The sequence below is a fragment of the Varanus komodoensis genome, unplaced genomic scaffold (genome assembly GCF_004798865.1).
Source record: "Varanus komodoensis strain SLA01 unplaced genomic scaffold, ASM479886v1 scaffold67, whole genome shotgun sequence".
NCBI lineage: Eukaryota > Metazoa > Chordata > Lepidosauria > Squamata > Varanidae > Varanus > Varanus komodoensis.
The window spans coordinates 2,790,246-2,805,033 of NW_025336308.1; the positions used below are offsets into that span (position 1 = coordinate 2,790,246).

The 14,788-nt window shown below is 49.6% G+C and overlaps 1 protein-coding gene across 4 annotated transcripts in view; it reads right to left on the reverse strand.

Moving 5' to 3' along the window:
• The window catches only part of BBS4 (Bardet-Biedl syndrome 4), a 29,115-nt gene that overhangs the window by 1,437 nt on the left and 12,890 nt on the right, over nt 1-14,788 (reverse strand). For 3 of the 4 annotated variants that reach the window (XM_044450537.1, XM_044450535.1, XM_044450536.1), the window contains 12 exons: nt 14,452-14,515; nt 13,328-13,439; nt 12,451-12,523; nt 9,644-9,697; nt 7,042-7,169; nt 6,474-6,528; nt 5,412-5,480; nt 4,552-4,704; nt 3,384-3,555; nt 2,269-2,338; nt 1,456-1,594; nt 864-1,056 (listed from right to left, as the gene is read on the reverse strand). In XM_044450537.1, coding sequence (XP_044306472.1) covers nt 864-1,056; nt 1,456-1,594; nt 2,269-2,338; nt 3,384-3,555; nt 4,552-4,704; nt 5,412-5,480; nt 6,474-6,528; nt 7,042-7,169; nt 9,644-9,697; nt 12,451-12,523; nt 13,328-13,439; nt 14,452-14,515 — 1,282 coding nt within the window. The remainder of the gene's footprint in view (nt 1-863; nt 1,057-1,455; nt 1,595-2,268; nt 2,339-3,383; nt 3,556-4,551; nt 4,705-5,411; nt 5,481-6,473; nt 6,529-7,041; nt 7,170-9,643; nt 9,698-12,450; nt 12,524-13,327; nt 13,440-14,451; nt 14,516-14,788) is intronic. The other variant, XM_044450538.1, reaches the window with a different exon arrangement.

Sequence of the window (14,788 nt, forward strand, 5' to 3'; positions counted from 1 at the left end):
TCAAATACAAGCCTCATGTTGCGCCTTACTCAAGGCCTGCAACGTTTTCATACTGCTCAGTGTGCACCTAGGCCCAATTCCATGAGTGTTTCACTGCAGGCCTCCTCATAGCCCAGCTGGGCCAAAACACATAGCAAGGGACATGTGAATACTGTGGCAACCTTCATGAACTTCCAAGCAAGTGGCATATGCCCTCCAGTCATGGTACTCCTAGAATCCTTCAGAGAATAAACCACTGAGGGTTTTTCCTTAGGAAGAAGGGTCAACCGGAACAAATTCCTTAACAGTGCTCAGAGTTATGTGTAGCAGGGTCTGCTTTTGCAAAATCCTTTAGGAGAGACTGTGGGGTCTTTCACAAATCAGTGGGCAGTTCTTTCTGGCTCCTTTTCCTTGTTCCTGTTGGATGCCACCATTAGGGGCGAGAGGAACCACGAAGAAAACAGATGGCATATAAATGAGATGTAATAAAATAAGAGTGTATGAACTTCCCTCGCTTCTGGACTCCAGATTTCTTCAGCAGACGTGTTCTGTGCTTTGTGTGCCTCTGCAAGGCATTTGGGACCTCAAATCTTCCTTCACACGTGATACGCTGGCAGTGCAGGGTTACCACGCACCCGTCCCAGAATGTTCCCTCAGATTAAGAGGAGGCATGCAGGAGCGAGCCACTGAAAAGCCAACTACTGCGAAGCCCACCCACCCATTCAACCCAGGCGAGTGCAGCAGTGGGCAACTCTCTGGTTCTATGCTACGAGAGTGCGGCTGTCAAGCGATGACTTAAGCCACATTTCCAGGTTGTCGGGATCGGTGTCTAAAGCTCCAGCGAGACCAGGCTGCTTATGCAGACTGGGTGTGGAGAGCCGTACCTGCCATCATGGTCCTTGCGTAGCCAGCGGCGGAGGACATGGCCTGCCCTAGGGCCTGGTTGGAGCCCAGCGGCTGAGCGGCGGACGATCTGGTCCCTCGCTGCTTTGACCTGGCGTCCTTCGCGGGCCGAGTCCAGACGGCCGCCTCTCCGAGCTGCAAGGCGGCACCCAATTTCTGCGCCACATCCACCATCTACGAGAGAGCGGGAGCGGGAGGAACGGTAAATGGACACGTCCTACAACACATCTCTGCGCTCAGCTCTGCTCTGGGAAGACCAAGCCGGGGTACCTTCCTGTTCGTGACGTACACAGTAGATGACGTGCCTGATAATGCACCGTTCTGCCCATGCTGTTCAGCTGGAGCAGCCCTTTGAGCATCCCACAGCAACAGGCGGGCTCTGCTCCGGGAGGCGTCCCAGCCATGCTGCCATAAGCTGGGAAGGCTGTTGCAGCGGCAGGAACAAGTTCAGGGCTGCTTCGCTTCTGCGCACAGAGCAGCACTCCTGGCTGAGCCCACTGCACCCCGCGGCACATGCCAAGGTGCCTGGCTGCAGGATGTGGCAACTTCTGCCAGGGGCTGGAGCCAGCATACCTCCGGATCAAACTCCAAAGTGCTGTCCGCCAATGCCTGGGCCTTCCGTTTCATCTCGCAGTACTGAAGAGCAGCCCCCTTGTGGTCCCCCTGGTTGTACAACAGAATCACGTAATTCAGGCTTATCAGAGGGTTGCACCTGTAGCCCAGGAGGGAGAGAAAGTGGGTGGAAAGGTGAGAAAACTGGCACCTTGGTCAAAGGGAGGTGAGCACAACAGAAGCCCACTAGCGCCATGCAGTGCAGGCAAGACGGGGAGGCCGCTTGGGCCTCAGTTCGGCCCTTGCAAGACCAAGCCCACCGATTCTGGAATTAGAGCAATAATATGCAGTGTAAGCGATGCTACAAAAATCATTTCCTTTAAAAATACATTGTATTAATTAGACGAGCAACAACACGATGAGGACTCAGCAATAAGCAGATGAAGAGGGCTCAGAAAGAAGCTGCATAAAGCAGAACTGAAACTCTGCTTGGGGCTTTGAATAGAATTCGATCTTCCGTTTCCTCTCCAAAACCAGGGCAGGGAAGAACTAGAGCGTGTTTCTGCAGGAGAACAAGCACCGGGTCGAGTGCTGGGCGCAGGCCACACCCGGGAGTCCCCCCGCTCAGCAGCTCGCAAGCGCGAGGGCTGGACACGGAAGCTGGCGCGAGTGGAGAAAGCTGCAGCTGCCTCCTGTGGCCTATCGAGCAAGAAATCCCACCGGTCCCGCCAGGCTCGGCCTCCTGGAGGAGGGCGCTGTGTGCCTCCGCCTGGCGGCTGGTGCAGAGAAAGCACACTCAAAAGCAAGGCTGCTCCCAGTAAGCAAAACCCTTACGTGTCCAGTGCCGAAGCTTTCTGATAGGCCAGCTTGGAGTTCTCAGCATCTTCGAGGTTTGTCAATGCAACTGTGTAAAAAAAAGCATGTTTTTTATTTATTTATTTAGAGAACTTCTATGCTGCCCCATTTGCCGAAGCCTCGGGGCGGCTCACAATCATAAATAAGCAAACACAATATAAAACAGTATAATTTAAGTTGCCCTGGCCAAAGAATAAAATAAATAAATAGTATTAACAATTAAAATAACGTTTGAATAAAAAGGTCTTCACCTGGCGCCGAAAAACAAGTAACGATGGCGTCGGGCGGACCTCTCTGGGGAGCGCATTCCATAAATTGGCAGTGCGAAGGAATACTGATTTGATTTTGGGCTTTGGTCATATTGCTACGGGGGTGGGGGGGAGGCAGAACAAAACTTAGAGTGAATGACTTGTCTCCTTCTCATGGCTCTAATGCCGAAGTCGAGTTTAAGGCAGAGTCCTGCCACACAGCTCATATTCATAGGAAAGCCCTGCAGCACATTGAGGAGTTATCCTAGGGAACAAACAGGGCTGCTTGAGAAAGGGGTCCCAATCCCAGGCAGGGAACATGACAGGGAGAGCAGCAGGTGGAGAAAGACCTGCACGCGAAGGCTCAATCCCCACCATTTCCAGCAAAGTACTTCTGGGAGATGGGAAAGACCTCTAATCTGACACACTGGAGAGCCCCTGCCAATCGGAGTAGAATGCACTGGTCTAAAAGAGCCAATGACCATCTCACTCAGCAAAAGTTTGCCTCAAACATTCAAGCACCCCGCTAGTCAGTGATCTGAAACCTTCATCCCCCTCATAACAGTTCTGGCATTTGGTCACTGGATTTGATTTCAGGCCATAAACTGAATGTTGGATGCGTATGAGGGGGCTTTGGGCCACCGCTTGACTCAAGTTTCCAATCTGTAAAGTGGCGATAATGCCATCGGTAATGAGATCATTAATGTCAAGCACTGTAAATGCTTGAAACGATACATTAATTGGTGCTCTTTGTTTCAAGAAGGGAGCGATTCTTGAATGCCGATGCTAGAAGAAGCTTCACTGCAGTGACCAGGCAGGGGTGGTGGGCATGCGTGGCGGTGCTACCTGCCAGCAACATGTAGAGGTCCGCCAGCTTTGGCTGGAGATGGATCGCTGCGCTGACAAAGTGGAAGGCAGAGGCGTACTGCTGCATCGTTAGATGGACCAGTCCTAGGTTGTACAGAATCTTCCAGTCAAAGGGTGCGAGGTAGTTTGCTCGTTTCAGGCAGCTGATGGCCTAACGGAGGAAATCAATTCTCTTGAGTAAAAGAAAAGGCAAAGGCAGAAGCCAACGGGGTCATTTTGTTGCCCCTTCCAAAGAACAATGCTTCTTTCAAAAAGGAGCTTTGCTAAGTGAACTCAACATAATGACATTAATCTGCTCACTGATAAATGGAAGCCCAGTGAACATCTTTGTGCTTAGAGGGCCAGAGGGTTTGATATAACATTTTAAATAAAACCAATAGATTAGTAATTAAGGCAGGGGCGGACAACGTGTGGTCCTCCAGATTTTTGATCTTGATTGCTTATCATTGGCTGTGCAGGCTCAGGCTGACGGGAGCTGAAGGGCGAAACTTCTAGAGAGCCCCAAGTTGCCAACTCCTGACTTGAGATCTAGTAGAACCAGTAAAGTGTAGAATGCAGCTGAATAGTTCAGAAGGATGAAATATCTGTTAAAAACCAACTAACGCATTTGCTTGGAGAAAAAAAGCACAGCTCCCTATTCATGAGAAACCATGAACAGCCTTTAAAAACGGCCGCGCACGAACAAAGCAAGCCACAAGACTGAAAGCAAATCGCAGCACTCGCTCGGTGGTCCAGATCACCTGATGCTTGATCAGGTGTTTGAAGGATGCGCAGCAGTACAAACCCCCACTCTGGAGTTCAGGTCTCACTGGGGTGCAGAGAAATAGGAGACGGCTTTCCCTGCAGTCTCTTCTCCAACACCAATAAATAAAACTCAAGAGAAAACTCAAGAGAAGCCCGGGGCATTTTGCCGGGGTGCATAAAGGGGAAAGGGAAGCCAGGAGGGGCTCCGCTGCGCCTTCCCTTCTGCATGCAGCAGTGCGAAGGAGAGAAACGCCTGCCCGCCCGCCCGCCCGCCCAATTCAGGGCTCTCTCTGCGCACCAGTAAAAGGAGCCGGGGCAGGGGAAGAGGCTGGCAGCACCCCAACGCAGAGGCAAAGGCTCCTGGTCCTACTGAGGAGGAGGAGGAAGGGGACGGGGCACCTACCGCCACATACTTCTTCTTTCCAAAGAAGCACATCCCAATGTTGTTCCAGAGCGGGGGGCTCTCGGGAACAGCGCAAGCGACCACTCGGTATTTCGTGAGGGCGACATCAAAATCGCCATGCGTCTGCATCATACTGCCGGCCGCCAAGATGGCCTTGAAAACAGACAGAGCAGCCAAGTAACTAGCTGGCTCTTCACCAACAGGAGTCAGTAAAGAGAGCATTTTGCTGAGGAGGAGGAGGAGGAGGAGGAGGAGGAGGAGTACGTCCGCAAGCTGGAGGCACCTGAAAGCTTGTGACCGTGGAGGGCCAAGCACTGGAAAAGAGACTCTTGGTCCACGGTTGTGCTGGGTGGGGATGAGGGGGAGCACGGTCAGAGTCTCTGGAGGACCTCGGCTGGGAACATGGTCCGGACGATGCGTGTCAGGAGCAGATAACTCTGGAAGGCTGCTGTTGCCCCTGGACACGCCCCCAGCCCTGGGAGGCTGCACTCCAAAGGCACCATGCCGCATCTGGTGCCTCAGAGAGATAAGGAACTCTGGGCAGCAATACACACCACGAGTCACAGAGTTAAATCCATAAGTTTGGCCCTTTCAGTGCCCCTAAAATGGAATATATTGACGGCGAAGCGGGGACAGCAACTGGGTCTGCATGGGCTGGATACTGGCCAGTCCTGATCCAGGTAGCTCCTACTGTTCCACCGCTCCCTGGCCCGCTTGAACAGGTGACCTTGTTGGCTTACTGTTTGGCGGCACACGCATTCTGCACACCTGAGTTAGCAGTTTTAAAAAACCTTCCAGCATCAATGTACTATATTCACGCACACCCCCATTCATGCAGTACCTATGAGGCCTAGTCATACCTTGTAGTTGCTGGGGTCGTACGTGAGAGCATTCCCCAGGTGCTCAAAGGCCTTCTGATAAATTTCAAGCTAAACGAAAGCAACGGACACAGTTAAGGACTTGTGGAGAGAAAAGGACGAGCAACACACTGACCACGGCTGGTCATGCCACCGACGCCACCGCATGTGACGGAGCGGTTCCCAGAGAAAGGCCACCCCAGGGACAGCCAGCCCCACACGGGTCCTCAGTCTCAGAAGTTCAAGCTGCCACTCCTTCCTGGAAAGTTATTCTCTAGACTGAATACTCTCGGGGCATTCCCGAAGCTCCTGGCAAAGGAATGGCGGCTCCCTTGCCACCTGACCGATCTGTTCGCCTGTGGACAGCATGCTGGGCTTCCTCTCCGTGCCCCCTCCCCTTGGGTCCCCCTTCGCAGCGGGGAGAAAGAAGGCACGGCCCAGCATGCTGCCTCGGCCCTGCTAGCTCTGGGCTTTGGCCCTGGCTGCTGCTGGCAGGCTGCCCCCCAGCCTGGGAACGGTTCACCACATGCTCCACCAGGCATGCATCGGATTTAAGGGCAGCCTCCACACAGGGGTAGGTGTGATGCTCCACCGGCCGCATTCAGTGAGCATCTCAGTCCCCAGGGCAGTCCCGAAGCCTCTGAGCTTCCTCGTGTCACAAATGCGTCTATCCCAAAGCAATGGCACGTGCTAATCTGGGAGAAGGGTGTGCTCGCAGGGACAACCTAAGTACTTGCTTCCTTTGAAAGACCAGACTCCCAACTGGCCAGGATCGGGATTCAAAACTTTCAAGTCAGTGTTTCTGAAAATTCATGAAAGACCAGCTTTATTCAACTCGGAACAGGCAGTAACAGAAGCAGGCCCTGTCGGCATTTTTGCTCTGGCACAACTGTACAGGATCAGGTTACTTCCTCTGGGGACCTAAAAAGGTTATATAAAAGGGACCGTTCCATTTTGCCAGTGTGACCTGAGAAAAATACCTAATACAGGGATGCTTGAAAATGAACACTATACAAGGCTGCCCAACTACATTAAACAATTATCCAATTAACGACCCCCGCATACCTCCAGGTAGAGCAGGCCCAGAGTTGTAAGGAGCTCTGTGTTTTCTGGAGAGAACCTGAAATATATATAAAAAAATGACCTGAGAGTTTGAAGACATCTGGTGCCATCATTAATACAGAGCCGCCTCCATTGTTAAGCAAGGGAAGAGGTGGCCCCAAGCCATTTTGGCCTCAAGACAGAAAACAGAAATGCCCCCACCAGGGTGATAAAAATACGTTTGCAAGCTGCAGTCCTTCGACGGGACCCCCAGTCTGCCACCTGGGGCAGCCCGCCTCCAGGCTGATGGAAGGCGCAGCCTGGACCTCGCAGAGGAAGCGTGGGGTTTCGCCATCCCACGTTTCATGCCAGGGAATGCGCCTGCCGTCCGTCCGCTCCGGCCAGCGGTGAGGGACGCGGGCAGCTGCCCCTCCGGCAGCACCTCGGACGGCCACACGCTGCCCACCCCGGTCTGGCGCCAGGCCCAGCGCGGCGCCCAGCCCAGCTCCCCAGCTCCGTGCCATGGCTTCAGCCGCTGCACCCGGCAGGTGGCCTCCCGTCTCCGCCCACGTGCCGGGGGGGGGGGGCTTACTCCACGGCTTTCTTGTAGACGTCGATGGCCTGCTCCTTTTGCCCTTCCAGCAGGTGGATCTTCCCCAGCATCATGTACGTCAGGTCGTGTCGGCTGAGCTGCAGCGCGTTGTTCAGCTGGTCCTTGGCCTGAGCACACAGCACAGAGGACAGCCGGATAAAGCCGGGCATGTCGCATCCAAGCGAGCGAGCCCAGAATCGGTTCGCACGATGGGAGCGAAAGGAGACCCCCACCTCGCCTCCTCCCACGCTCCTCTGGCACATTTCCAGTAGACGAGCATTAGAAGTGAGACGTTTCTCTTTTTTTTCTTTTCAAAACACCCGTGTGTAGTTTGCATAGCTTTTTGCTAGACAGAACTTTCCAGGATGAACTTTCTGTTTCCAAGCCCTCTGCCTTGGGGATTAGTTTTTTCTCTTTTCTTCCACTGAAACGTAATTTGTAAATAGAGCTTCCCTTCTGTCCTTCCTGCCCTGGCCATTTCCAAAGTACAGCCCTAAGAGAAGCGGCCCCTTTTCACCTCCCTCCCTCCCTGATTGCAGGCCCCACCTAGGCTGGCCAAGGGAACCGGAGCTTGATTTGCTTTGCTCCATCCTCTTGCCCACCTGGGGGTGTTTCGGAATAGCAGAATCTGCCCTTTTGTGAAGACCAAGCGGCAGGGCGGGCGGCAGGGCGGGATGCGGCCGAGGCTTTTACAGCTCATCTTTCCACAAAATGCTTTTCAAGCACTGTGGCTTGAGGGCTGCTGAATGGCTCAAAAGCACAGAGCAGGTCCTCCTGGGCACACTGTTAATCCCCTTCAACGAGAGGCATCGATTACAATAACCGCTTTTCCTCCTCAGGGCTCAGCTGGCAGGACAAGAAGGAGAGGTTGCAGAGTCCCCCCCACCCCCGCCACATTAGGGGAGAGGGAGATGCTGACAAAGTCAACAAATTGGGCAGCATGGGATATTCATTACTCAGAAGTGAAAATGCTGGCACGCTCTACAGGCGTCATTGTATTTTCTAGGCCCATGTGACTCCATGCAAGGGATGCACGCAGTGGCGTGGCGGAGGAGGAGAGGGAATTTCTCATGCGAATAGCGCATGAAGACGCCGGGCAAACCTTCCAACTAAAATCAAAGATCCCCCATGCAAGCACGCATGCTCCCAAAACGCAGCAGGCCCCGGCATGGCTTGCAAGCCTTGGGTGGAAGCTCCCTGCTCATGCTTCCATGGGAGGAAGTGTGGCCAGCTCCAACCCGAAGGCTGCAGAATCATGAGAAGAGCTGGCATTCCTGTGCCAGATGCTTCCCACAACCACCGGCTTCCTTCCTCTTAAAATGCTGTAAATCCCAAGGACAGGGAAGCGGGAGCCAGTGCTGCAACCCAGAGATCAGCTGAGTTCAGACAATCCGACTGATCATACTTAAGAGCTGAGAATGTGTTGAATGTGGGTTGTTGTGGAACAGTGGGTTGTCACTGAAACATGGGTTATCATGTCATCTGAACCCAGGCACACTAATAAACCATGCTTTGTTAACAAGTCACAGTTCAAAACCCAACAACCATCTATGAAGGGGACGCATAGATGGGGATTGTTCATGGTTACCAGACCAAGGTATGCTAGCACAGCTGGGTTCAGACAACATAAAAAAGGAAAAATAGTCTCCATGCACAAATTAGACAACATGGAGCCCTGAGGTTAAAAACAGCTTCTTTTTTTTTAAATCATCTTTTACAGAAATGTAAACAGGCACCAGCACAGTCTTGTCTTCCAGGGTCACAGAAGCACGTCCTTCCTAAACCCATGTATGGGCACATCCGGGGGAACATGCTTCTGTCCTTCACCAGGTCCAACATGGGGCACAGATATGGCATCACATAAAGAAAATTCCACTCTGAGATCATTTTCAAAACAGCAAGTTAACAGGACCCACATCTGCAGCGCTATTAGCACTCTGGGCTGTTTCTGCCCAATGTTCACCAACTACAGGAAGCTGAGCTGGGGATTCCAGTGGACAGGTACATAATTGCTTGTCTGCTAATCCCAGCCCCTCTCCATTTATTTTTAAATCCCTGTTCCCGACCCCACACACTTCATTCCTTCTCCCTTCCTTAATATTTCAGTCTTCTTTGTTAAAAGTCTGGCTTCTACAACTCAAGACTCAAATGCTACTAAACAGAACCATTTGTATATACTAAAGTCTACAATCCTAGACATGGTTAAATAGGAGTAAAGTTTGACTGCCTGGAATGGTAGGACTTTTCTGTCTAAGCATGCAAAGGATTGCACAGGAAGGCCTATGTGAGGAAAACATCAGTTGTGTATAACTTCTTATAATGGTAGGGGTTGTTTTAGGGAAAAAATATCCCTGCAGTTCAAAGCATTGGAAAATAAGGCTGAATCTGTCCAGCATGGAAGTAATCCTTCTAAATACTTCTAAAAATAAACCCCAAATCCTCCTTTTATGAAGTTGCCTTCCATGCAAGTAATTTGCTATATACAAAACTCACAGCACACTGTTTGGATTTATGGCCCCATGAAGGTTGGGGACCTGCTAAGAATTCTGCTACATGCGACAAAGCCACTTGCAATGCCTCCCAGAAAACTTCCCACATTTACCTTGTTGAAATACTTCAGCTGCATGTAGCAGGCACCCAAGTTGTGGCAAATCTCCTAGGTGTGAAAGAAACGGGGACATGCTTAAATCCCAGACAATACATGAGGAGTTAAAATCATAAAACTCAGTGTAATAAAATACTGGTTCCAGACTCACCGTGTGCCACAAAACCAAACTGCAAAGGACAGAATCAGTACCCTTGAACAGCAGGGATGATGCAATCTACAAAAAGATTCCACCACCGAATGGCCACTCCCATTTTCTCAGACTGATAACCATCACTCCCATCCAGAATACAACATGCCTTAATTTGTATTGTAATTTAATGAGCCTAAATTTCTCTACTGCATCTATTTACAAACCTGCAAATACTTTAATTTACTTGACCTTCCATAATCAATAATAAAAGTTAAATGGAATTTCTCTGGCCAAAGATGCTATGGAAATACAGTGAAACTGGAAACCCGGCAAACATTTAGCTAGACATATTAGCCTTCTTCTTTTGACAACATCATTTGGTTTTTTGCATAAAATCCTAGCCTTGGTCTTGTTGATGTATTAGTTCACATATGCAGAAAACAACCCAATAAAAATCTATATCACCTTATTAAAAAGAAGACATTTTTAATTATAAGGCAACTCAGGTTCAAGTTTGTAAAGATGCTTTCAGGATTCTACAGAAGTTCTAGCTGGACAACAGTGAATCAGTTCCAGAGAATAATCACCACACTTTTATTCTTCACACTGAATGAAACAATAAAATATAACTGTTCTGTGCCAAACCACTGAGGAAAGTATTTGTTCCAGATGTGGAAAGATTTACTGCTAACACCTGATGAGATGTGCTGAAAATTGTTTTCAAGTTAATCGGCAGAGCCAGTATGAAATATCTAAAGAGCCCACACACCAGAAAACCCAGCTGAGTCATAAAGGCAAACGTATATTTACAGCATCTAAAGCAAGCCCGGCTGCGCCGTGGCTGGCACACTGGTCTTCCGAGAAGCTTAAATGAATGCTGCAACTACAAAGCAAGCAAAACTGCTTATCAATTTCCCCGAGAAAAGCGGAAATGAACAAGCCATGATCAACTAACATTTCAGTGGAAAAAAATTCTGAATTATCAAGTGGTACAATGAGGCTTTTTTTTCAACAGATGCTGCAAGCCTTGAAAACCTATTAACGAGAGAAAGTTGGACATTTTCAGCCAAGCTGTGGGTGCCTCTGTCAAAAACACTGAACCTGGGCAGACAGGCACCTGCTGTGGCCATTCTGAACCCGTCTCCCTGCATTGTCATTTCTGTGGTTCAACTTGCTCCATCTGATTCAACTCTCTTTACTCATAAAACATGCTGGTTCCTATCTGAAAGGGTCGTCTTTCAGATCAATACTAAATTTCACACCACAGAATGAAGAGGAATCTATCATTTGTCATTATCTCAGCTACTGGTAACAGCCACATCATCTTGTAGGTAAGATAACGATGATGACCCCGAAACTGAGTTTTATAACCAGGCATTGGTTATAACCAGGCTTTTGCTCCATTATAGAGCAAAAAGATGTCCTTTTTCGGAGATCCTTGTTAGCAAGAGGAGGTGCGCACACATCCCTCACGGCTTTTTCAGGAAAGGTACATTGTAGGGTCTTTTCAGCAGCAGCACCCCAAGAGGTCAGTGTTCTCCCCAGGAAGGCTCACCTAGTACTGACTTTGATGCATTTTAGGAGCTGGGGGAGGACCTTTATTTGCCCGGGTCTTGACCGTTTTTAGAGCTCTAGGTTCGTATCAGGGGTGGGCAACCTGTGACCCTCAGCCCAGTCTGAAAAAAGCCTTCTGCAAGCAACCAGTTCTGACTTCTAGGGAGAGCATGCTGTTCTTTCCCTAGCAGCCCGCAAGTGGGAAAGGACAGAGAGAGAGAGAGAAGGAGAGAGTGAAAGAAAAGTCAAAAGAGAGAGCGAGGTGGCCTATCCCTCTGCAGGATCAGGCGCCACCCAACAAAACACCATGCAGTCCGCAGCAGATTATTCCAGAGGAGTTCCTCTCCCTTCATTAATTTCACATGGTCTGGAACGGACGTGTTCTAGGTGTTCAATCCATGTTTATTGTACCCAATTTGTATTGTTGTATTGCTTTTTAATCTTTTTTGCTACTCTGAAAGCTCTTTGGCCGAAGAAGGGGATAAGAAAGGCTCCAAATAAACAGACAGCCTGTATCTTAGCAGTGGTACCTTTGGCAACTGTAGCAGTGACTTGGTATGTGATCTTTCGCTGATGATGAGATTACAACTCAGCATGTGACATTTGGTCCACGAGAGTTTTGTTTTCTTGCTGAATATTAAAGCAGATGGCCATCCCTGTGCACATCTGGCAGAGACACAAGCCGATGCTTCCATTTTGCTCTACCTTGGAAAAAGGTGGTATATTTCCTCCAGCATCACTTCATCAGACAGCTGGAGTCCAGGAAATAGGCTTGTGGCTGGAACGCAACCAGGCTGCCGATGGGGCAAAGGGCTAATGAATGCATCGCTTTCTCCTGTACGTATCCTTGGTCCGACTGTGTGTCCCACGATCATGATAGAGAAAGGCTGTAACCAGACAGAGCCTGCAGCAATTTTGGTGGCTGCAGAAGCATGTTCCCCAATTAGCAGATTCACAAGGACAAGTCTGCATCTGTGTAGAGCCCTATTCATATTTCAGTTTCTCTCTGCAAGTTACTGCTCACATACAAAGGAAAAAGGGACCTGGGTCAACTATCCATCTGCATGTATCAAACGCTAGCCATCTCCACAGACAGGAAGGAAAACCCCGTGCATACCCAGTCCTTCTGATTGTGCTGAGCTGCGTCATTGTACACTTCAATGGCTGCCTTGTGTTTTCCCAGGAGAAACCTACAACAAAATTTTGCACCTTATTTTTCAAAGCATTTCCTCCCAAAACATTACAGGACAAGAAATAGGTGTGTCAGCCAGAGACTCAAAGGGAGCTCTGATAGATGCTTACTGGCATGCAAAGTTAAACAGAATACCTGAGACCTGCCCAAAGAGGGCCCCTCCTCATCCCCTGGGGATTCCTAGCTTGTCTCACCACCTGCTCCAAGGTGGTCCAAAAGGTCTAAGTGTAGGGTGAATATTACGTAATGCAACTCTTCACAACTTCGTAAGATTTCTAACTGTCCACCCTGAGCCCTTGAGACTCAGACGAGTCTAAGCAATTCCGCGCAATCCTATGCACGTTTCAGCAGGAAAAGTCCTACAGCTCCCAGCAAGCTGTCTCTTCATGCACAGGGTGGCCCTCGAAGGGTCTCTGCTTCTAAGCTGCACAGCAGGTGCTGCCCTGATGGGTGTCAGATCAGAGGGTTCTAAACGGGAATTAGGCAGGTGCACAGGGAAACCGCGCGTCCATCACGCCTGTCTGGCGCCTCCGTATGGAGAGGCGACAGAGGGCTGGAGGAGCAGCAGAAGTGGGGCTGCGGCTTCCATGCCGTGGTTTTGGGCTTCTCGAGACATTTGGTGGGTGCCAAGGAGGCCGCTGGGCTGGACAGGCCTTGGCCAGATTTATCTGGGCTCCTCTTGCATGCTCAAGTGGGCAGCATTTGATTATGCAAACACAGGTGCTAAGGGGACTGAAACAGTCTTCGGGGAGCTCCCACCCTGACGTGACCTCTCAAAGCTGAGGAAGAGAACGGCACCTACAATGATCGGGCCACTTGCTTGAGGTTGTCTGCATTCCGAGGCTTCAGAATAGCACACGTCTGGAACAGCTCGAGCGATTCGTGAATCCGCCCCTCCAAGCGATCGATCAAAGCTAGGAAGCAACCACATCACAAGCATGTCAGTCGGGGGCCTCTCCTTTCTCCTCCCCCTTTTCTACTTATAAATACTACTACGGCTTTACTACATGCATCTGCGTGGAACAGGTAATTTGGTCCTGTGCCTCATGGTGCAATGGGGAGATGAGTCCCAAATCCCGGTCCATGCACCACGCTGGCTCCGACGTGAGTCCTCTCCCATTTACAGGTAAACTTCATATTACGATTTCTGACTGTTGAACTTCTACAATTCAAACTAAGTAACACTCGAAGAATATGAAAATTGTTCTACATTCCTCAGAGAAAGAGTAACCAACATTTATTAAAAGGTATAATAGTGATGCATGCATACATAAATACTGAATGTTTGCACTGCTGTTTTCTTTCTTCATTGCATGCCACTTTGAATGCCAGACTGTAGGGAAGGCAGCTAATGGATGAATGAAAGCAATCCGCTTTTCAGAATTCGGTAGTAATCACCATTCCTTGGGCTACGTGAGTACCAAGCAGAGGCTTTCTTCATGGTCTCACAGTACAGTAAACATTTCAGAGCACGCTTTATAGGAGAGACATACAAATACTCTGTTCTTCTGACTTCCAGCGGTCAGCCCTGTCCACACCAAATTAATCTCTCTCACTGATGCTGCAGCTCCATAATCGTGCTGGGTAAAACTTCCTAACTCCTCGCCCTATTTCCTTAGAAGCAAGAGAGATGTAAATATGCTATTCTTCTAGCAATTAAGCTTTCCTGAACTATTTTATTTATTTAAAACTTTTATATGCTGTCCCCTCATGCCTTGGCATCTCGGGACGGCTTACAATGTAGAATTAAAGCAATAAAACAGTAAAACTATGGAAGCATCTTAATAATTTGGGCAGTTACTGAGGTTAGTACAATAGTATTGGTATCAACCCCAAAAAAGCTTGCTTGTAACTCTTCAGAAACGTATCAGATAAGTTTGCAGCATGTTGACCCTAAGACGGGGTGGAAGGGTGTTTTCAGCTTACCTTGAACATAAATGGCATATTCACACAGTCCTTGGGTCTCCTGAAGTTGCTCTTTTATAGCAATCTGACCAACAAAGAGGCAGTGTTTAGTAGCTGTTTTGGACAGAGTTTGCTTCGCAGCCCAACAATTGTATCCTCAGCACTAAGCTGCTGTTCGTTAAGGAAAGCTGCAGCACCGCAGGAAAGGTGCCCGTGCTCTCCTTTGGAGCAACGAAATGCGGGCTGCGAGAGCTGCTTCTCATGCTGGCGATCAGCTCCTCTTGCAGGCTGGTTTGACCTCTCCTGGAGGTCACATGATCCAAGAGCACAGGCTCTTCGGTATCTCTAATATTAGCAG